At 41.5% G+C, this 24,570-nt stretch overlaps 2 protein-coding genes across 3 annotated transcripts in view; one reads left to right on the forward strand and one right to left on the reverse strand.

Annotated features, from left to right (window-relative positions):
• Window positions 1-24,570, reverse strand: part of LOC109432151 (neuropeptide F) — a 118,252-nt gene that overhangs the window by 31,705 nt on the left and 61,977 nt on the right. The window lies entirely within an intron of this gene.
• On the forward strand, window positions 229-16,310 carry LOC109423458 (synaptic vesicle glycoprotein 2B). Its single transcript, XM_029866938.2, has 7 exons — window positions 229-829; window positions 1,234-1,395; window positions 7,024-7,186; window positions 7,301-7,422; window positions 15,090-15,412; window positions 15,502-15,590; window positions 15,656-16,310. Exons 1-7 carry the CDS (start codon window positions 694-696, stop codon window positions 16,242-16,244), a joined length of 1,584 nt encoding a protein of 527 aa, XP_029722798.2. The 5' UTR covers window positions 229-693; the 3' UTR covers window positions 16,245-16,310.

The following is a 24,570-nucleotide window of genomic DNA, read 5'->3' on the forward strand; positions in this document are numbered from 1 at the left end:
TGTAAACTATGCAATAGGACAACTCGAAAGAACAGCGTATTATAAAAATGACCAAACATTTTAGATACATAAAATGTTAGCAGGTTCACCTTTAATATTTTCGTATAGCTCTAAACAAACAGTTATCTATGTTAGAAAAGGGAAGAAGAATATCAAACAATATGTAATCCGCGAAGGTTAACCCAGATCAATAGATCAAACAAGTAAAAAAATCTAGAACTTCTTAAAAAATATTTTACCATATATGAAACATATAACGGTTTCAGTCTACCGAACTAAACATACCAGCATTTAAGGCTATTCTCAGGAAATGCTCTACTACGACTCTTTTCAGATTTGTCATCCATTTTCTTATCAGGTGTTAGTAACTATTAGTGGTTTAGTAGCATACTAATGATTCAACGTCTATCTTTCACTACGCCTAGTCGCTACTTCCCTAATACCCCCAACGATCTACAGATGTCATCTGAAATGTGCAACGGAAAACAACAATGCTCTGTTTGGATGGGATTTAAGGATCTTATCAGCATACGCCGCGTACCCGGGTGGATGCAGCTGGTCGCTAGGTTAGCTTAATTAAAGATAGTTGAAACCATTCAGCAGACTGGGAAAAGGTTTTAGTTGCTTCTGAATAGTGGCGCTAAATGGAAGACTAAGTTAGTTAGTTAGTTCTTAGAATAAAAGTGTAATATAATGGTTCTTGCTGTGGATAGCATAGCAGGGGGAAGGATATTTTATATCGACCCAGCCACTTCAAATGGAAAATTAGGTCAAGCAAAAGATGAAGAACCGAAAAGTCACACCTTTGACGAGGCAATCGATATTGTAGGTGAGTGATCACTGATTAGTATGTACCGTAATATGGGGTGAAGTAGATCATCAGGGTGAAGTTGATCACTATCAGACCCACATTTCCCACATCATTAAACAATACGGGTGCTGCAATTCAGTTTTAATAGTTTAACTCTTGACGGAATTCATTATCACAATGTTCTTGCTTTTGCAAAAAAAAAAAAATGTAATTATTTTTCCCGCCTTGGAACACTTCAAGCTTTTCATATTTTAATTTTTACATATTGTTTAACAAAAAACTACGCAATATCTTATTATAATTTCGTTGACAAGAAAGTCCTTTCAGTACATGTTTCACAAATACTTGCTTGATAGTACATATTCATATTATCTACGTAGTTTATGAACGAGGCCTAAGTCACCACATATATTTCATTACAGGTTTCGGTCGAACTGGGTGGCAAGTGTTTTTGGTGTCAGCATTGATCATGTTGGCCGTAATCAACGAAACTATGGGAATATCTATACTGATTCCGGCATCGCATTGCGATTTGAACCTCTCAGCAACGGACAAAGGTGTCCTAACTGGTGTAAGTTTTGCAGGTGAGTCTGACTTAAGTGGGACCTAAAAATCATATTCAAAAGAATGACAAATGAATGAGTAGATGAATAGCCATTTCGACATTGTCATTCATTTTTGTTTTGAAAAATTAGTGCGTTAATAATGTTCGTCCAGATTTTCACCAATATTTTGCGCCCTGATCCAGTGGAATCAAGGAAATCTTGATCACAAAATTATATTGGGTCGTATCGAATTTGAGACCTCATATAAGTTGGTCCTGATTTACTGATGGATTTGCACTAAAGTGTATGCAGTCTCTTGCTTTCCTTCCGGTACGACTAGGGCCTGAGTGTCCCCTGCTGTACGTAAGTCGTCTCCAAGGGTCAGCGAATTGCCCTCCGCTTATCGCCCACCTAGCTCGCTGCGCACCTCGTTTTCTTGTACCGTTGGATGACTCTCGAGGATTAATTTTATCGGGTTGCTAACCGACATCCGGATGACGTGAGACGCCCTCTTTAGCCTCCCGATTTTCGCGGTGTGGACGATGGTTGATTCTCTCAACAGCTGATGCAGCTCGTGATTCATAGTCTTCTTAAAACCCTATCTTCAACACATTAGGGATAACATAAGGCTGAATTTCAAAATGCACAATAGGCTGAACACGAAAGGCTGAAAGTAACATAAGGCTGAATTTCAAAAGGCTGAATGCAGAAAAGGCTGAAATTGCAAAAAATGCAGGAAATAAGTTATAGTACTTCTTCTTTTTTTCTGGCGTAACGCCCAATTGAGACAACGCCTGCTTTCAGCTTCTATACGCATTTCAACAGTCATTAATTGAGAGCCGTCTCTGCCAATAACCACTTTGCATTTGTATATCGTGTGACAGGCAGGAAGATACTTTATGCCCGCGGATGTCAAGGAATTTTCCATTACAAAAAGTTTCTGGCCCGAGGGAGAATCGAACCCGTCACCCTCAGAATGACTACCCGTTCGCTAACCAGATCGGCTACATATATGAGTCCTAGTCATAGAATGTGCTTAGTGAAGAGGCTAATGATGCATACCAACTAACACAAAAATGACTGATGGTATTTCAATTGGGAATTTTTCCTTCTTTGAGCATGAGCTATTCTTTCGAGTCATGCTGTTATGGAGATTGGCTGCCATTACAGCTGCCAACAATGTGATCAGAGGTTTTTCCTTCTTTTAAATATATGCTATTCTTTGAAGAAATACTGTCATAGTTATGTAGGCGATCAATAATGCATACTTTAGGGCGAAAAACAGTCCTAACGCTTTCCGATTTCGAACATAATAACGGCAGCATATTCGTCCAATGAGCCATCAACCAATGGTAGTGTGCGTCAAATGTCAAACTCAAGCAAAATCAATGCAAGCGTCAGGGTTGAGTGGTCGGCCAACTAGTGAATTTTCAGAAAGATCATTAAATCAGTGTACGATATGAATAATTAGAGTGTTATGTCTGTTTGTCTGTGATGTTAGTGTTGCCTTTAGGCTCGCCGTTTGAAAACTAGTCGAATCATTATTTCAGCCTTTTGACATTTTCAGCCTTTTGTGATTCAGCCTTTCGTAATTCAGCCTTTTGTTATTTCAGCCTTTCGTGTTTCAGCCTTTTGTACGTAACCTGTTTTCCGCTATAACTCAGTCAAATTTGAACCTGGAGTTGGCAAGGATGGGAACACTCACTTGCAAAGAGTTACACTCACTTGCTGTTTTCTCAGCTCAGAAGCGTGTAATCAAAAAACGATGTATGGACGACTTTTGCCTTGTGGCTTTGTCTAAAAGTTTTCCGAAACGAGTAAGAGTCGCAAACGCATACTAAAGTCGCGATAGAGCTGTGAAAGCGACTCTCCACGAGGTGAGTGTAATTTACATTCACCTCGTGGAGAGTTGCCTTCGCAGATCTCTCACGACTTCTTTATGCGTGTGCGACCCTTACCCTATTCGGCAAACTTTTAGACAAAACCACAAGGCAGAAGTCGTCCATACATCGTTTTTTGATTGCACGCTTTTGAGCTGAGAAAACAGCAAGTGAGTGTAAATCTTTGCAAGTGAGTGTTCCCATCCTTGGGAGTTGGTTCATTTCCGTCTTCCGCTGCACTGGCGTCGTCGTTTCCTCCGTTTCCGTGGGCTCCCGTGCCTACGTTCTCCACGCCGTTCAGGTGCTGATCGAAGTGCTGTTTCCACCTTTCGATCACCTCACGTCCGTCCGTCAAGAGGCCTCCGTCTTTATCCCTGCATGTTTCGACTCGCGGCATGAAGCCGTTGCGTGATGCGTTAAGCTTCTGACAGACCTTCCGTGTTTCTTGGGAACGGCACAGCAGTTCCATTTCTTCACACTCCGCTTCTTCCAGGTGGCGCTTTTTCTCCCGAAAGAGGCGGGTCTGCTGTTTCCGCTTCTGTTTGTAATGCTCCACGTTCTGTCGGGTCCCTTGCTGCAGCATTACCGCCCTCGCTGCGTTCTTCTCCGCCAAAACCGTTCTGCTCTCTTCGTCGAACCATTCGTTCCGTCGATTTCGTTCCACGTATCCGATGGTGCTCTCGACTGCGTCGTTGATGGTTGCTTTTACTGTACTTCAGCAGTCCTCTAGAGGGGCCTCATCGAGCTCACCCTCGTCTGGCAACGCGGCCTCGAGATTCTGCGCGTATGCTGAGGCGACATCCGGTTGTTTCAGTCGCTCTAGATGGTACCATGGCGGTCGCCGGTACCGTACATTGTTGATAACGGAGAGTTTTGGGCGCAGTTTGACCATCACCAGATAGTGGATGGAGTCGATGTTGGCGCCACGATAGGTCCTGACGTCGATAATGTCGGAGAAGTGCCGTTCGTCAATCAGAACGTGGTCGATTAGAGATTCCGTCTGCTGTGGTGATCTCCAGGTGTAACGATAAGGAGGCTATGTTTGAAAAAGGTGCTACCTAAGGCCATATTTTTGGAGGCGGCGTAATCAATAAGTCGTAGGCCGTTTTCGTCCGTCTGCTGGTGGGCGCTGAACTTACCAATCGTCGGTCTGAATTCCTCCTCCTGGCCTACCTGAGCGTTTAAATCTCTTATGATGATCTTGACGTCGTGGCTTGGGCAGCGATAGCACTCGCGTTCGAGCTGCGCGTAAAATGCGTCCTTGTCATCATCAGTGCTTCCGGAGTGTGGGCTGTACACGTTTATTATGCTGAAGTTGAAAGATCGGCCCTTAATCCTCAACCGGCACATTCTTTCGTCGGTCGGCCACCAACCGATCACGCGCCTCTGGATATCACCCATCACGATAAAAGTTGTTCCCAGCTTGCGTGTGTTGCCGCAGCTCTGGTAGAGGTACGATTACCTCTAAACGTTCGCACCATGGATCCTGTCCAACACACCTCCTGCAGCGCTACGATGCCGAACCCGCGGTCCTTCAGTAAATTGGCGAGTATGCGGGTGCTCCCAATGAAGTTGAGCGATCGGCAGTTCCACGTACCGAGTTTCCAATCGCAAGTCCTTTTTGTTCGCTGGGGTCGTTGTCGTTGGTCTCGGTTCGTATTATTCTGTTGCTGATTTTCCGTAACAATGGTTTTTTACGGCTGGCTCGTAGGGCCTGACACCAACCCCCTACTTTCCGGAGGACCATAGTGCACAGTTGAGCTTAGAGTCCTTTGCTGGCACTCGGACGTAGATCAGCCGCCCCTAACATGGAAATCAGACGCTGATGTGAGCCGCTCCTCCTGGAGAACAGACGCTCAGGTTTGCCGGGTTTCATGAAAATCGTGCCCCGGCTGTTGAGCCCGGCTCGTCGTATAACATCTTCCAGGGCGATGTTGTACAGCAGGCATGGGCGTACTGTCGTACGCCATTGAAATTTATCAACAGGTGGTGCGTTGGGACCTGGTATTGGCGGCAATTCTATGACGATTTTCCGGTGAAGACCTAGTCCGTTGTCGAGCGGCCGTCGACAAAGTCGGCTTGATAACTACCCACAAGTTCATTTACTTTGGTCGATAGTGGACGGAAGTTTTCCAGGCCCATCTTGATAAGTTCATCTTCGACACCATCCTAACCTGCTGACTAAATGTTGTTGAGCTGCTAGATAGAATAGATAGGATTGGTTTACCTCATTGCGCTTCCCAACCCATTCAGGTGTTCGTTGTAATGCTACTTCCAGCTTTCAATCACCTCACGTGCGTCCGTCAATTTACTCTCGTCCTTATCCCTGCTCATTTCAGCTCGCAATACGAAGCCTTAAGGCAGGATGCGTTGACCTTCTGGTATAATTTCTGTGTTTCTTTTGAACGGCACAGCAAAGAGGTGGGTCTTAGACTGGTGAACCAATTTTGGGCACTTGTTGCTATAAACCAGTGGTGCGAAGTGTCAGTATCAACCGACATTTAAAGCTGAAATTGAGAATGGTAACCACTCATTTTTCCATTTACTATCGGAATATCAATTGAATAGCCTCTGATCATTCAATTGACATCAGCTCCAGCCTCAGTCAAGGCACATATCATTCAATTGAGCCCCAGCTAGGAAGCATAAATGAGTGGTGTTGTAGGTTCAAAGCTTTTACCATCGTTGATGACGTCAAACCCGACATCAACCTATCATTCACCTATTTTTATTTTGGCCACCAAACCCAACTTAGACCCAATAGTTGATCAATGTTGGTCCAACAGTGGCCCAACATTCGATAAAAATTGACCCGACTTTGACCCGACATTCGACATTTTTTCAGTCTGGCGGAATTTTGCGGGGTTTTTCGTGTTTCGAGTTAAGCTACTCATTCGAGTGACAATTTATTCAATTGACAAGGATTCGCTTCTCATTTGATAGGTGCTCTGATTGAATGAAATTGTTTTGAACATAACTAGAAGGAAAGATGACTGAACAGATTGGTTGGTTAGTGTTCAAATGAATGAATTGAATTTTTGCAACACTGCTATAAACTCAGCCAATTTCACACCAATTGACTTGAAATTTTGTACATTGATAGATACTGTACGTATTTCAATCTTCATTATTTTCAGAAATCGCCAATTCTCAAGATTCTTCCAAACCAGTTATAGGTATAGCATTTATCTTCCGTCCGTCGCCTGGTTGGCCTGCACCGCCAGCACCACCCTAATGTTGAGTACAGAAAGCGAGATTTTGAATGCTAAAAGTACTAAGAATACTAAGTGGATACTAACATTAGAAGCAGCTCAGAAGTTGAACAACTTATTATGCATTGCTCTCCGTTGGTCAATTTCGTGTGAAGCGTATACGTATAATATTTTAGTTTAATTGCACATTGCTGTTTTTGTAGAAATAACTTATTTTGCGATGAGTTTTTTATAATCGTTTCCGCGTTGACGGTCACATCAGCTGTTCAACATTCTACAGAATGATGAATAGAGCTTTACTGTCCAGGTGGCTACCCCTAATCAAGTTGATTTTACGGGGCATTTGTTTTCACTGTTTGCATTGTGCTTTATCTATAAACCGTTGGAGGTGCAACCTTCCACACTAGCCAGCCCAGTGCGGTGGTGTAGTGCACTAAAGCTCATCTTACCCGGGAAGCTGAATGACTCGAGAGAGAGAAGTGTGTAGAAAACAACTATAATAAATTCTTTTCTGTTTTTCCTGTTTTCCGATATCATCGCTTCACCCACCCTGGCCGCGGCGCCCACATCAACAGGTATCATCTTGACGTCGCACTTGTGGGGTTATGTGGCCGACACCAAAGGGCGAAAGAATGTGATCGTGCTTTCGCTGGTAATCACTACCCTGTGCTCGCTGGTGTCGAGCATGGCCGTTAATTTCACTACCATTGCGGTGATGCGGCTGCTAGTCGGAATGAGGTAAGAACCATTTGCAAAGTTTAATGGAAAATTAAGGCATATGTTCTGATTCAAATTTGATAGCTATGAAACGATGTCTAACTTTTCAATTTCTTTCATTCATTTCATTAACAGCATCTCCGCACCTTCTGCGACGATTTATGCTTACTTGGGAGAATTTACCAAAACAGAAAAACGGACTGTGGTGATATCGTTTGCCAGCGTGGCCGTGGGTTTATCTTATGTCTTCACTGGAAGTAAGTACGTTTCAATAACGCATTGCAACAAACATATGTTTGTATGACAAACCCGTGCACAAGGGAGAGAGGGGGTTTGGTTGTTAAACCCCCTCCTTTACCCCAGTTTCATATACTAGGCGCCCCTCCGCCTTTTACCGAAAATGACCAAAACTCCTCCCTTTACGCCTTTTCTGTACACGGCCCACGGTGTCAAAATCTTGATTATTATCGAACTTTCATGTACCTCGTATTTTTCTTCAAAAATGAATAGCATTTGGGCTATATATTCATAATCGGAAGACTAGAAAATATTTCATCGGCGAAAATTTTTCCATACATTTTGTATGGGACGTATTTTAGGCTAAAATAGTATTTATTGGATTTTACTATGGAAAATAGCCAAAAACTTAGCTAAATCAAAATTTCCCCGATGAAATATTTTCAAATTTTCCATTCATACTATTTAGCCAAAATTCTGTCATTTTATGAAGAAAAATCCGAGGTACATGAAACTTCGATAATAATCGAAATTTTGACACCGTGCGGCCCTGTTGTTGTTGTTGTTGTTGTTGTTGTTGTTGTTGTTGTACGTTTTCACTGTTTTGCGTCATAGCCACAGAACACTTGTTTGTCTGTATAATAATAATTAAAAAAGGGTAGGCGAAATGTGCTGGGCGTCTCTACTGTATTTTAAATTACATATGTAGGTTTATTTAGTAATGTTTAACCAGGGAGCTCAGAAAATCAACGATGGCGGTCTAAATTTCAAGATACCCAAAATCCAAGATAGCGTCAAAAATTTAATATGTTTAATGTGGTTGACGTCTCAGAGAACATGCAAATTGATATATTCAGTATGGACTGGTATTCGGAGTCCAAAAGTGATGACCAGAAAATCCAAGATAGCGTCAAAAATTTAATATGTTTAATGTGGTTGACGTCTCAGAGAACATGCAAATTGATATATTCAGTATGGACTGGTGTTCGGAGCCCAAAAGTGATGACCAGAAAATCCAAGATGGCGGCCTAAAAACCAATATGGAGACCCAAAATTCAAGATACTGGCTGTTTCATGGAGCTATAAGTTCATCAAAGCTACAGGCTCTGGAACAATTCAAAATAGGTATACAAGTACATTTACCTTATTATATACATTTTACCTTGATTTAATGTACATTTTTGTATGGTAAAGTTTTTAATATCCAATCAGTTTAAAACTTGCTATTTGTATTATGATGACTTATAATGCAGAGGTTTTCAGCCTTTTGACACGCGGAGCACTTCATATCAATAAATTGTTTTCTGGAGCACCATAATAGCACCAAAGCATACCTCATGGCACTTACTTTTATAGTTTTATACAGTGACCCCACAATTTATGATTCGACAAAAATGACCACAGGGGGGTGGAAGCTCAGGTAAAATATTATCTCCTGGGCGCCCAATAAAAACACCACCCCCGGCGAAGACTGGCGCTCGAGCCTAGCTATTTAGCACTGTAGTTGGAGGAAATGCCAATGCAGAACCCGTAGCTTCCGGGAAGGTAAGCCCAGCTCCCTGGGTTAGTGGGTTGGTGTCAGGCCCTGCGAGCCAGCCGTAAAAAAGACTAGCACCGGAAAATCAACAAGAGAAGAATGCGAACCGATACCAATGGCGACGACCACAGCGACGAAAAGGGACTTGCGATTGGAAGCTCGGTACGTGGAACTGCAGATCTCTCAACTTCATCAGGAGCACCCGCATACTCGCCGATATACTGAAGGACCGCGGGTTCGGAATCGTAGCGCTGCAGGAGGTGTGTTGGACAGGATCTATGGTGCGAACGTTTAGAGGTAATCATACCATCTACCAGAGTTGCGGCAACACACGTGAGCTGGGAACAGCTTTTATAGTGATGGGCGACATGCAGAGGCGCGTGATCGGTTGGTGGCCGATCGACGAAAGAATGTGCAGGTTGAGGATCAAGGGCCGATTCTTCAACATTAGCATAATAAACGTGCACAGCCCTCACTCCGGAAGCACTGATGATGACAAAGACGCATTTTACGCGCAGCTCGAACGCGAGTACGACCGCTGCCCAAACCACGACGTCAAGATCATCATAGGGGATCTAAACGCTCAGGTAGGCCAGGAGGAGGAATTCAGACCGACGATTGGAAAGTTCAGCGCCCACCAGCTGACGAACGAAAATGGCCTACGCCTCATCGATTTCGCCGCCTCCAAGAACATGGCCATTCGTAGCACCTTCTTCCAGCACAGCCTCCCGTATCGTTACACCTGGAGATCACCACAACAAACGGAATCGCAAATCGACCACGTTCTGATTGATGGACGGCACTTTCCGACATTATCGACGTCAGGACCTATCGTGGCGCTAATATCGACTCCGATCACTACCTGGTGATGGTTAAACTGCGCCCAAAACTCTCCGTTATTAACAACGTACATTACCGGCGGCCGCCCCGGTACGATCTAGAGCGACTGAAGCAACCGAATGTCGCCACCGCATACGCGCAGAATCTCGAGGCAGCGTTGCCGGACGAGGGTGTGCTCGATGTGGCCCCTCTATAGGACTGCTGGAGTACAATCAAAGCAGCCATCAACAACGCAGCTGAGAGCACTATCGGGTACGTAGAACGGAGTCGACGAAACGATTGGTTCGACGAGGAGTGCAGAGCGGTTCTGGAGGAGAAGGATGCAGCGCGGGCGGTAATGTTGCAGCATGGAACCCGACAGAATGTGGAGCGATACAGACAGAAGCGGAAGCAGCAGACCCGTCTCTTCCGGGAGAAAAAGCGCCGTCTGGAAGAAGCGGAGTGCGAGGAAATGGAACTGCTGTGCCGTTCACAGGAAACACGCAAGTTTTACCAGAAGCTCAACGCATCCCGCAAAGGCTACGTGCCGCAAGCCGAAATATGCAGGGATAAGGAAGGGAGCCTCCTGACGGACAAACGTGAGGTGATCGAAGGGTGGAAGCAGCACTTCGACGAGCACCTGAATGGCGAAGAGAATGTAGGCACGGAGGACAAAGGCAGCGGAGGAAATGACTATGTTTGTGCAGCAGAGGACGGGAACGAACCAACTCCCACGCTGAGGGAAGTTAAGGATGCCATCCACCAGCTCAAAAACAACAAAGCGGCTGGTAAGGACGGTATCGCAGCGGAACTCATCAAGATGGGCCCGGAAAAGTTGGCCACCTGTCTGCACCAGTTAGTAGTCAAGATCTGGGAAACCGAACAGCTACCGGAGGAGTGGAAGGAAGGGATAATCTGTCCCATCCACAAGAAAGGCGACAAGTTAATGTGTGAGAACTTTCGAGCGATCACCATTTTGAATGCCGCCTACAAAGTGCTATCCCAGATCATCTTCCGTCGTCTTTCACCTAAAGTAAATGAGTTCGTGGGAAGTTACCAAGCCGGTTTCATCGACGGCCGGTCGACAACGGACCAGATCTTCACCGTACGGCAAATCCTCCAGAAATGCCGTGAATACCAGGTCCCAACGCATCACCTGTTCATCGACTTCAAAGCGGCATACGACAGTATCGACCGCACAGAGCTATGGAAAATTATGGACGAGAACAGCTTTCCCGGGAAGCTGACTAGACTGATAAGAGCAACGATGGACGGTGTGCAGAACAGCGTAAGGATTTCGGGTGAACTATCCAGTTCATTTGAATCTCGACGGGGACTACGACAAGGTGATGGACTTTCCTGCCTACTATTCAACATCGCCCTGGAAGGTGTTATGCGACGAGCCGGGCTCAACAGCCGGGGTACGATCTTCACGAAATCCAGCCAATTTGTATGTTTTGCGGATGACATGGATATTATTGCTAGGACATTTGGAACGGTGGCAGAACAGTACACCCGCCTGAAACGTGAAGCAGCAAAGGTCGGACTGGTGGTGAATGCGGCTAAGACAAAGTACATGCTGGTAGGTGGGACTGAGCGAGACAGGACAAGCCTTGGCAGCAATGTTACGATAGACGGGGATACTTTCGAGGTGGTAGAAGAATTCGTCTACCTCGGTTCCTTGCTAACGGCTGACAATAACGTGAGCCGTGAAATACGAAGGCGCATCATCAGTGGAAGTCGTGCCTATTATGGGCTCCAGAAGAAACTGCGGTCAAAAAAGATTCACCCCCGCACCAAATGTACCATGTACAAGACGTTAATAAGACCGGTGGTTCTTTATGGGCACGAGACGTGGACGATGCTCGAGGAGGATATGCAAGCACTCGGAGTTTTCGAGCGACGGGTGCTAAGGACGATCTTCGGCGGCGTGCAGGAGAACGGTGTGTGGCGGAGAAGGATGAACCACGAGCTCGCTGCACTTTATGGCGAACCCAGCATCCAGAAGGTAGCCAAAGCCGGAAGGATACGGTGGGCAGGGCATGTTGCAAGAATGCCGGACAACAACCCTGCAAAGTTGGTGTTTGCTAACCATCCGGTTGGTACAAGAAGGCGTGGAGCGCAGAGAGCACGATGGGCGGACCAGGTGGAGCGTGATCTGGCGAGTGTTGGGCGTGACCGACGTTGGAGAGCTGCAGCTGCAAATCGAGTATTATGGCGGCAAATTGTTGATTCAGTATTATCATGAATTTGATGTTAACTAAATAAATGAATGAATGACCACAGTTTATGGATCGCTCATTTGATCAACATGGTGATTCATAAATAGTGTACAAAATTAAGGTGATTCATCGGTGTGGGCTCACTGTATATTTACTTCAATCTCATACTTCCTTTTATGACTTAATGTTTTTTTTATATATATATCGCTCGCATAGTCGCTGATTACGACGAGCGGAGTATATTGGGTGATTCTCTGGCGATATTTTTTACGCAGATCCCTTAGCAATAACAACATTTTTGGCGGATGCATGCAAACTGCCCATTCGCTAGACTTTTCCTTCTTTCAAGCTGTTTTTTATGACTTCCTCACCGACAATTGTAATATATTCCTGATATTTTTGATAAATACCTTATGCTATCTTGGCGTGTACTCAGCTGATTGAATTCCGAAATTTGTAGTAAATTCCATAAAAAGGTCATTCTAATGTTTCGGCAGATTACTGACAAATTGTGTGATAAATTATTTCTAGTGTTGTCATGGTAAAAACAGAGCTAGTTAGTTGAGGTTCCCTGGAAAAATCCATATGCAAATTTCTATGAAGATAATACATGAATAGAGGAATGATCGGCGGAATTTCTGGTGAAGTCTCTGTGTAAATTTCTGCAAGAATGTCTGAGGAATGTTTCTGAGAAAAATATGAAGGGGTGCTGAATTTATGATTCTTAATGTATCCGTGAAACAATTTCTAAAAAAAAAAATCCGTGGATCATTTTTGAGAAATCTCTATGAAAAGAAACTGCATGCAAGATTTTCTAAGGGAATCCATGCAACATTTTTGAAAACAATCCGTGCAAAACTTTCTGAATGTGTTCTTGGAGACATATCTGGGGGACATTCTAAATCTAAATGAATCTCTGGAAGATTTTGTGGACGAATTTCTGACTGAGTTTCTTCAAGATTGCCTGGATGGTGTTTTAAGGACAAACGTCTTGAAATCCCGCTTCAACAGTGCATGAGAATTTCAGACGCGCAAATCTCAAGAAGCAAGCTTCAAATAACAGTGTATTTGTTTATTTTGTACTTGCTCACTTGTTATAAGCTTAAAATAAAAAGATCAGGTGTGCTGGTTTTGTTTACAAAGAGATTTGTGCGCTCAAAACCGTGAGTAGGTGTCAAAGCCGACCATTGGCATTGTGGCAGCCATTTTGGGATTCTAATTAGTTTGTCCTTAAAGTAAATCTACGAGGAGTTTCCAAATGAATCCTTAAGAGAGACGAACCAGCCAAGGGCTGAAAGTCTTTTTAATAAAGACAAATCAATCAATGAATCCTTAAAAGAATTTATTTAAGAATCCCTGGGAGATTTTTACAGAAACTAGTGAAAGATTTTTTAAATGAAACCCAGGATGGATTTAAGCAAGGGTCCATGAAGGAATTATCGAAAAATCTGTAGAAATTTGTAAGGAAATCTGTGGAAAAAACCTGGAGATATTTCTGAAGAAATTAATAGTCGAATTAATAATGAAAGGCTATGTAATATTTTCCAAAAGAATCCCTCGAAAACCCCCTAGGGGAGTTTCTGTAGGAATCCCTGCAGTAAACTCCCAAATGGATCCCCTGAAGTAAATCAGCTTTTTTTTTGGAAGAATTTCTGAATAATTTGTTGGTAGATTTTCTATAAGAATCTTCAACAGATTCTCCAAATGAATGCCTAGAGTAATTTCTGAATGAATATCCAGAGGAATTTCTGAAGCAATGCCTGGGCGAATATCTTAACCGTCTTCGTGCATAAGCTGACGCTCACCCTGCTGACGTAGCACAGAGAACAGACACCCAGACTAAAACAAATTGCTTTCAGAAAGTTGTGTAAAGATTTAAATCTTCACTTGAGTAAGGTTGCAAACCTATACACGATGACAACACTAACGCCGCCAAACACCATGTTGCCACAGTCAGTGGTGAGTTGAAACATTTCACGTGGTGAATTAAATTAGTATGGGGGATATTATCCGACTGCAGCGCCACTCTATTGCCACTTGTGTTGCCGATGAAATATTCCTTATACAAAATTCAGATTTGACTTGAATGCCTGTTCTCTGTGGCGGTAGTGCACGTTTAGGGGTAATAATGACCCTGAAGCACGACGAGGGTTAAATAATCTCAGGAATGATTTGTGAAAAACCATGGAAGAATGGGAGAAGCGACACTTCTGGAGGAACACGTGGAAGATTTTCTGAAATAATGTGTAACATGATGATTTTATATGGAAAGTTTTTTTTTCTGAGACCGCGGTAATGTCGGTAATGTCAAGTGCTTGTTACGAGTGTCTAAATTTCCGAAGGAACCCATTGAGGAATTTCAGAAAGGATCTCGTGAGGAATTTCTGAAGCAATTTGTGAAGGCACATGTTTGAAGCAATTCGTAAAGGAATTCCAGGATAAATCCTCGGTGAACTTTTCAAAGGAATCCTTGAATAAAATTCTGAACTTTTTGTTTTTATTTTGGGATATTTATGTAAATAACGTTATTGTGTATGTCAATTGCTGAACATATTGGCTTTTGAATCAACCATACATATTTTTGGAGACAAAAGATTTCGATCGTAACAAGCTAGCGAGATAGTGGTTTATTCGTTATTTAGCGAGAATTACTAATGCCAAAAACTCCGAGCCTTTTATGGAAAACTCAGTTTTCATGCAGTTTTTATATAATTTGGAACATTTTGGTATACAATTTCAATAAAAAAAATGAAAATGGAAAGGACAAAATTCAAGACTGTTTTATAAAGTTATAGGCCTTGAATATTGCCAAAATGGATAGCATTGTGCAAGATGGATATATTTGATATAAAGGAGATAACCGGAGAGCAAAAGTGATGTCCAGATAATCCAATATGATGGATGCTTTAAAAGGTTCTGCTCTTTGAAACTATGCAAAACGGATATATTTGGTATGGGAAAGTCCAAAATTGATGATCAAAACAATCCATCGTTGGTGGCCTACAATTCGATATGGTATTTTTATGTAGTTTATTGTTCGATGACCAATTCATTAATTTTTCAAGTTCAAAATACACGAACAATGCTCTTTTTTCTTCTCCCATTACAGCTTTCGGTTGGATAGTGCTCTCTTTCGACTGGCGAGTCAACATTTTGGACCTGGTCGAGTTTCGTCCATGGCGGCTCCTCTTTATTCTGTACTCGTTGCCAGGAGCAATCGGGGCCGTTTGGTTGATGTTCCTTCCGGAGAGTCCCAAATTTTACATCTCTCGTGGCCGAGATGATAAAGCGTTGGAAATTCTTCGGAATATGTACGTGGAAAATCATCCCGGGGTCGGCGAAGATGATTTTCCAGTGAAAAGGTTTACACCCGAGTGTAACGAAACGGTCGATTGTATGAAACAGGACGGTTGTCTCACCATCTTGGCTAGTATGTGGAACCAAATGCCACAAAAGTTCAGCTTATTGGACGCAGTGGCTTAAATTCCCCAACAGGGGAGGGAAAAAAAAAAAAAAAAAAAATGTGGAACCAAACAGTTCCGCTCTTCAAACGTCCGAATTTGCTGTATTTTTCGGTCTGCTGTGCGTTGCAGTTTGGAATGTTTGTGGTGTACGTGTTTTGAGGTAACAGTCATTAGGTTTTTTTTCTAAATGTTTTTTGTTTTTAAATTTCAGTTCAGCCGGAATGGGCTTATGGTATCCAGAGATTGTAAACCGTGTGACGAAGTCAAATGGAAATGATTCTGCTACAATATGCGAAGTATTACGAGGAGTTGAGTTACCAGAACAAGATCTACTGCACGATATGGAAGATGTGTGTAACGATCACGTCACTAGTGACGTATTTGTATATGTGATAGCCCTTGGATCTATCTACACCTTCCTGTATCTGGCCATTTCAACCATGTTGCGGAAGTTCAGTCGTGGATATATTTTGGTTATAAATTTATTGATTTCCGGTGTATCTGGAGTTCTTCTGGTATTCATAAATGAACCATATTGTGTTCTGGTGCTGTTTTGTTCTTTCATGGTATTTGCTGGAATTTCAATTTCCATAGTGAATGGCGCAGCAGTATCACTATTTCCAACTAGCGTCCGAGCTATGGCAGTTTGTTTAAGCTTGATGATGGGTCGACTTGGTAGTGTAGTTGGAACCAACATGATAGGACTAATAATGGAGGAAAACTGCAATTTGACGTTTATTTTGTTTGGTGGTTGCTCTCTACTAGGAGCAGCACTAGCATTTATTCTCCCTAGTCGATAATATCATTTCAAAAAAAAAAAAAACTTGTACTGAGTTGCTAATAAATTTGTCTAGTCAAAACTTAAAGCCATTCTTTAAATTGTGTAGTCTCCAAATGTTGAAAGAAAATCGATCCTTCTTTCGAAAAACGACAAGCGCTTAACTTCGCAACAAGAATGTCCCTAGCTGGTGTTTGTTTTCAGCCTGCAAACAACACTTCACACTAGAAATAAAGTCTGTCTTTCTGCAATTTGACCAGGCTCAGGATGTACATCATCCCACGGATATCATTGACAAACGGCGAACGTGATGTGCACGTATTACGTATTTTCCCTTCGCCACGTCGTTACTACATATCACTAGCGCAGTACCAGAATCAGTTTGTTTCGTGAGAAGAAACTCGACGTCTGCTGTGATTGTCTTTGATGTTGGCGGTATATGCTATGTTGTTTCCCCATTGACCCTATTCCTGCAAGCTTGCATGTGATGCTTTTTTGCGTTCAGTTCCATCGTTATATTGCATAACTTTAGGAATTGTTCTGTTTTAATCGAATTTTCTCAGCTACAGGTTGTTGGAATAAGGGACAGAAATATTTGTTGCTTTTGTTGGTATATTTTTCATTGTTTTGTATTTGGTTATTATAGCTGTTTCAGTTATGTTCATCACTGCTAAATTGGTGAAAGAGCTGTTTTGGTGATGCAACGATGTGTAATATGTTTTTTTCAGTACAATGATTTTTTTAAAATATTTGTTTACTTTAATTTTAACACTGGCAAATGTTTCTTTCGTAAATTTGAACTTTCTAATGCAATAAATTAGGGGTCCGCAGATTAAATCTGTTTCATGGTGGTCATTCAGAAATGTAAAACTAATTAAAGGTGCAAGATTTCCCAAAGGAATCACTAGATCAGACCTGCCCAAGCTTTTGAGATCATTTCGGGTAGAGGACAAGTTCTGACGATCAGAAAGTGATATTGATTTGATTAATATTGCGCATTTAGTTCACCACTGGACTGCTCACTCAGTTGTCATAAGTGTGAAAATGTTCATAAAAGTGCACGATTGCAGTTGTTGTCTTTGGCGCACTATTTCTTCGATTTATGCAAAATAAGTGCTCTGAACACACCGAGTTGATTTGTTGCAATCGCGCACTAAAAAACGATAATTCACAAAAAAACAGCTTCTTTTGAACTTCTTTGGTCTAGAAAACAAAGTTTTTTCGACCAAACATACGGGCACAGACAAACAGACGTAACACTTGCGAAATTTCCATCGACCACGCTTTTAACGATCATTTTAAATTTTCGTAGTTGAGGCTTTCACAACCAGAGGCACGCGCATCGTTTTTCTATGTGTTTGACGTTTCACACTAGCGCCTTCTGTTGACGATATGGCACAATACAGTGATTCGTGCAACTTTTCCACCAAGTGATGGTAGTGTGAACTGGGCGATGGATTTCCATGAAAATCGTTCAAGGTGTTACGTATGTTTGTCTGTGATACGGGCTTAAAAAAATTATTTTAAAGAAAATTTAATATTCTTCCGAATTAGGGTTGAAAACTGCGATAAGTTTGATTATTTCCAAGTTAAAGCTAGTCTAAGGTAAACATAATCAAAAACATGGAAAGTTCAATAACTACGTAATGGTTGAGATTTGACCATCTGTGTAGAATATTTTTTAAGCGTTTATGGTCCTCTAACATCCCTTAAAAAGTTTGCACTCACGAACCGAACACTCTGTATATATCCCCACACTGAGTCGAGAAATTAGCAACAGCAGATTTTTACCTCAGTGTCACCTATTCGAAGGATTTCTTACTAATAATTACATTGCCAGCCAGACTTTGGTAAAGATAAACATACATATTACATATTTGCAGAAACACCAAAATATTATCTTAAATCTTTCTGTTTGTTTCATCATCTTTTAGTCATATAACAACATCATCTAGTAAGCAAATGTCCATCTTGAGATAATTTGAATGGCATCAGCCGTAGAACAAATCCGCCGAAATTTTGAACCATCGTAAGACATCAGGAAAAATTTACTTTTCATTTGAATTTGGACTTATTAATCACGGTGAAATGTAATCTTTTCAGCAACATTTGCGCCATCTCGTGAACCAGTTCTGAATCTCGTGAACCGTATAAATAGAGTGATAGGCGGAAACTTTTTTTTTTCTTTTCTGGTGATAGGATTTAGGTCTTTTGAGGCATCACCCGTACATCTTTAGTATTTACTGCATGTCGTACTACTCCATTGTCATTGAGAGGCGAGGAAGCATCGATTCATGTATAGTTCTTGTTGTTGTTACCTCAGAGGTTCAAGAAATCGAATGCGATGAAAAGGTCGTTTTTATAGAGAATTGAATCCCAGTGAAAGTGCGCCTTTAATCAAACACAATCGATTTGGTTTCTGAGGAAACAAAACGGTGATACTGATCTTTATTCATGCATCGGAACTCTAGCCCCATCCAAGTCTTGCTTCTAGTTTGGTCCCAGAACAGCACACTAGCACAGAAAACCCCGGGACTTTAGGCTAGTTGCAAAACTCTGTCATATTAGAGAATGTGTTCTGCAATAAGAATTCACGTGAGTTCTTGCATTAACCCTTTGTAGCCGGATTTTTTCCAAGCGTTATTATAGTGTTTTTTCTACGTATTTCTGTGGTTTCGGTGCTCAACAGCAATGAAGGGGTAGAATATGATGCAGTATACTTTTTCTGGATATCCTAGGTCATCCGATCTGTTCTTGAGTTTAGATTCTAAAGTCTACGGATGTAACGGTAACTTTATTCATTATACAAAGCAAAGATTTGTTGTAATTTATCATGATCAGTAAGTCTTCTAAAAGTTCAAAAGACAGTATCAGATCATTCGGGACATCGTAGGTCGTCCAAACTGTTCTTGTGTTCAGATCCTAAAGTCTACGCGTGGAACGGTAACTTCTTTCATTATACAAAGCTACGATTTGTAATCTGTCATGCTCAGTAAGTCTTCTGAAAGTTTTTTTTATCTGTATTAACGAGATTTTTAGCCCTAGGCTAGTTCATCTCGGGACCCACGCTTTACTTCCGTTCCGAAGAACCCTCATTTTGCGAGTTTGTTGGGAGTGGGATTCGATCCCAGGTCCTCGGTGTGATAGTCAAGTGTTCTAACCATCACTCCAGGTCCGTTCCCCGCTTATTCTGAAAGTTCAAAAAAACAGTATCAGATCAGTCGGGACATCCTAGGTCATCCAAACTGTTCTTGAGTTTAGATCCTGAAGTCTACGAGTGTAACGGTAGCTTCGATTTGTATTCCATCATGTTCAGTAAGTCTTCTGAAAGTTCAGAGGACAGTATCAGATCATTCGGGATAACCTAGGTCATCCAAATTGTACTTGAGTTTAGATCCTGAAGTCTACGTGTGTAACGGCAACTTCTTTCATTATACAAAGCTACGATTTGTATTCTGTCATGTTCAGTAAGCATTCTGAAAGTTTCAATCAAAAGACAGTATTCAGTATACAGATCATTTGGGGCATCCTAGGTCATCCAAACTGTCCTTGAGTTTAGATCCTAAAGTCTACACGCGCAACGGTAACTTCTTTCATTATACAAAGCTACGATTTGTAATCTGTCATGCTTAGTAAACCTTCTGAAAGTATAAAAAAAAAACAGTATCAGACCAGTCGGAATACCCTAGGCCATCCAAACTGTTCTCGAGTTACGATCCTGAAGTCTACGTATGTAACGGTTATTTCTTTCATTATACAAACCTTCGATTTGTATTCTATCATGTTCATTAAGTCTTCTGAAAGTTCAGAAGACAGTATCGGATCATTTTGGACATCCTAGGTCATCCAAACTTTTCTTGAGTTTAGATCCTAAAATCAACGCGAGGAACGGTAATTTCCTTCATTATACAAAGCTACGATTTGTAATCTGTCATGCTCAGTAAGTTTTCTGAAAGTTCAAAAGGCAGTATAAGATCAGTCGAGATATCCATCCAATCATCCGTCAGGGGTCATCCAAACTGTTCTTGAGTTCAGATCCCGGTAACTTCTTTCATTTTACAAAGCTACAATTTGTAATCTATCATGTCCAGTGGAACATCTTAGTGTTTAATGGACATCATTAGATCGGCTTAGGAATCCTGAAAAATGTCAATGGTATTTTGAAATGGCTCCGGGTTTCACAGAAGTTCAAGGATGTGGGAGGGTTAGCCTAGGTAACGTAACTTTTCAAAGCACAAATAATGACAACAATGCAGATTTCAAAAAATGAGTTTCATGAAAGTTTGAACAACCTCAAATGTTTCAAAGGTACAGAACAATGCCTTTTTTCATAAAGAACCATTATTTAGTGTAGCATGCTAATATTGGAAGTGTAGAAATAAAGTTGTGTACCCAATGAAAGATGGAATGAACTAAATTATCACAAATCTATCATGCATAAAGTAACCCTTAAGAGGTTCATGGATCCTATTTGGTTGTGTAACATTACTATCTAAAACGAAATCACCTCATGTAACAGTGTTTTTTTTTATCAACTAAACTAACAGTTAGGATGTCCGATAATATCTCAAAAATATATGACAACACTTATTGTTCCTCGAATTATTTAGGTTAATACAGTGGATATAACACTACTTAACGTACTGGCTAAGCTATTATTTAGTTGTGGACTTGAAGCTATGGTCTCCGAAGTAGTTTGGTTTATCTGGAATATCTCAAAACTATCTAGGAATGGCTCCTGAAATGCCATGCAATTTGTTGGCCTGGAATATTCCTATAGTATATCTAAATGACATTTGAAACATCAACAGCTTCACGGATCCCAGCAGATTATGGAATACTATTATTTATGGTGAAACACACAAAGTTATTATTATAGACCTCCATCATTACAGAACAGTTTGGACGACCCTGAATGTCCCAAAGGTTTATAATACTATCAAGTGGACTTCAGACTAGTCCAATAACCACGGTTGAGTCTGCAAGTTACTAAGTATAGCAGATATGGCTGCTGTTACGAATGTAGACCTGAAGTTCTGAACTCCAAGATAGTTTGACTGACCTGGAATATACCTATAGTGTTTCTAAATGACATCTGAGATTTCAAGAGCTTTACGGATCCCAGCTGATTATGCAATGCTATTATTTTAGTGTGAAAACACATACAGTTTTTCTTGTAGATTTGAAGGACTTAATTATAGGACAATTTGGACGACCTTGAATGTCCCAACGGTTTATAATTATTTCTAGTAGACTTCAGTTTGGTCCAGTATTTATTATGTCTCCTCCACGGTCGGAGGCTCTGTTAGATAAAATCGAAATCTGGCGCGAAAGTGACGCCGAGCTAGATTGTAAGCGATCAATGGCGCTTAAGGTCTGAGGTCAAGCTCGTCCGTTAAAAATTTGAAATTACCACGTCTTGCCGTTGGAAAAGCACGTTTTAGCTCTCTCGGAGAGGCAATTTGTCCCGCCCGTTCGAGGTTGGCAGGGTGGCCAGGATTATTTTGAAATGAGTTTATGGTTAGTTTTGTGTAATATTCTTAACATTTGAATGTTTTTCCATAACATTTTTACAAGCTTTATACTCATAAAGAATCAAATTAGAAAGAATATTATTAGAATAAATATATTATTGAAAGATGCAACCTAACTAAATCGGTAAAAGCACGAGTATTCATCAAGACCATGTTGAGGTTTGGAATGAGTGTATGGTCCAATATCGCCAGAGATTTTCATTTTGTTCTCAGTTACCAAGTTTGTTTTGACATGGAAATAGTACAAGATTTGCATAATTGGAACAAATATAATAATGAAAGATGTCAACATAACCGACTCAGTAAAAGTGCGGATATTCATCAAGAATAAACTGAAAGTGTCTGAGATCGATCAGTACATAAACTTCTTACATAAAATATCGTTGTTATCCAAGGAGAAAAGGAAAGCTTTTAGTTATTTGTTGTGCAATTGCTCATGAAACACTAAGCTGAGAAGCCTGTGAGTCCTTAGCCAGGACACAGTGTAAATGCCTGTGCCCCATCCCTGAAGCAAAAAGGCCCATGGAGTGACAAAATCTCTTTGCTGCGTCACTCCCAACGTTGGTGTTATACTAAAACACTTACACTCACACAAACACATCTACATGATCTATTCAAATACACATACACAATCTGAATCTTGCCGCATCACTCGCTTATAGTGAATCCCCATTCCTCAATCAACCCATTCCAAATGTCCAGCTCCTTGACACCTATGTGGGCGTTGGTGAGTCGCTGACGTCTTGTAAAGTAGGTGTCATATCATCACACCTTCTTCTATCCTCGCAACGGAGAAGATGGGAGTGGTCGGCAATGGAAGTTTTCATGTCTTTTTTACTTCAACCTCTAATTGGAAAGCTGTTCCTTCCCAAATAGCATTCCATAAGCCAGTACTTCCCAAACTGTGCGCCGCGGCGCCGTGGTACGCCGTGAATCTTTCTCAGGTGCGCCGCAGGTTCCTGAGATGAAAAAAAGAATAAATTCTGACGATTTAAACCGCAAAATATTTTTGTGGCCTTTTACATAATATTATTTTTGCAAAGTAAAACTAATGTCATGACGTTTTTTTAACCATGAATGTACGATTGACATTCTCAGTTTGTGTTTGAAAATTCTTCATTGTTTTTTTATGGTATTCCGAGAATTTAAGTCAGGATTCTGAAATTGTATTTAAGCTTGCCTGTTTTGCAACAGCTTAGTTTTCTACTTGTTTTCAAAAACTTGTTCTCCGAAGAATAATCACTCTCCCGGTCTCCCGGTATTCATGATATTTATCTCAAATTTTCTGGAACACTTCAGCGATATGCAAATGAACCATTCGTCCTGAAATGATTTATTTTTTAAAGATCCTAAACTTGCTAAAGTTGGCGACACTACGGAGCATGAAAAATACTTTCTAGAAGCTTAAACAACTTATTCGCTTTCTTGAACGTGTAGGGTTGCAACTGCCCCTAAAGTTCGAAACTTTTTTCTGAATTCTGTGAACCCTTTCGATTGAGTTTAATTACTTCAAGTTTTGCAGCAATTGGGTTTTAAAATTAAGAAAACTGTATCGTTTTTTGCCTTTCTCGTACACAAGTGTACTGGAAAGGCTATATGTTCACTCCAAAAATGACTTTTTGATAGAAGGTCCGGAGGGTCGAGTCACTTATACCAATCGACTCAGCTCGACGAATTGAGGTGATGTCTGTGTGTGTGTATGTGTGTGTGTGTATGTGTGTGCGTGTGTGTGTATGTGTGTATGTGTGTGTACAAAAAACTCACATCACTTTTTGGCAGTAAACATCAACCGATTTTAATGATTGACGGTTCATTCGGCGCGGCATATAGTGCCATTGTTTCCTATTGAAAATGGTTCGGATCGGTCCAGTCGTTCCGGAGTTATGGCCATTTAGGTGTTCCGGACCGGTACCCCTGGGAGGGGCCAGACATGAAAATGCAACAAACCCATGCATGCGACACAATAAACCACGGCATTTTCGATCATTTGATGAACGGTAAGCAAGAAAATAGTCTCAGACCATATCAGAACCGGTAGTGTTCCGGAACCGGTTCCGGCTGTCCCGCTGGAAGTTACCAAATATAAAAGAGAACCAAACCCCATGCACGCGACACATCAAACAGCGGCATTTTCGGTAGCCTGATGAACGGTGAGCAGGAAAACAGTGTCAGACCATATCTGAACTGGTAGTGTTCCGTAACCGGTTCTGGGTGTTCCGCCGGGAGTGGCCAAATATGAAATTGAACATAACTCAATAATGCGACACATCAAACAGCGGCATTTTCGGTAAGCTGATGAACGGTTAGCAGGAAAATAGTATCACATCTTATCTGAACCGGTAGTGTTCCGGAACCGGTTCCGGGGTGTCACAGCGCCTGAATGAATCTTTGATATACAATCGGGGGTCCCGACGGAAGTGCCCAAATATAAAAGTGAACCAAACCCATGCATGCGATACATCAAATCATGGCTTTTCCAATAACCTGATGGCCGGTTATTAAGAAAGTAGGCTCAGACACATTAGAGACTGCCGGTTGTATTCCGGAACCAGTTCTGAGTGTCTCGTCGAAAATGGCCTTATATAAATGTAAACAACACATCAAAGTTCGGCTTTTATGATAACCTAATGAAAGGTTTAGTAAGGCAAAAACAGTACAAAAACGGCTCATATTTCTCATAAAAAAGTATTTGAATTTTGGTCCAAATTATCTATAGTAGACACCCCGGGGTTCACTATCGGTTTGATGTAAAGCGGACTCCATTAGATTTAGCCAATAGTGGACCCTATCACCGCTACTGTTCCTCATCGTAAT

This window comes from Aedes albopictus, chromosome 1, assembly GCF_035046485.1.
Source record: "Aedes albopictus strain Foshan chromosome 1, AalbF5, whole genome shotgun sequence".
NCBI lineage: Eukaryota > Metazoa > Arthropoda > Insecta > Diptera > Culicidae > Aedes > Aedes albopictus.

Excerpts from the sequence above, each read along its gene's own strand:
- LOC109423458 (XM_029866938.2), top strand. The coding sequence starts at position 694 with ATGGTTCTTGCTGTGGATAGCATAGCAGGGGGAAGGATATTTTATATC. Across the intron at positions 830-1,233 it reads CGAGGCAATCGATATTGTAG|GTTTCGGTCGAACTGGGTGG; the intron begins GTGAGTGATCAC and ends ATTTCATTACAG. Across the intron at positions 15,413-15,501 it reads GTCTCACCATCTTGGCTAGT|ATGTGGAACCAAACAGTTCC; the intron begins ATGTGGAACCAA and ends AAAAAAAAAAAA.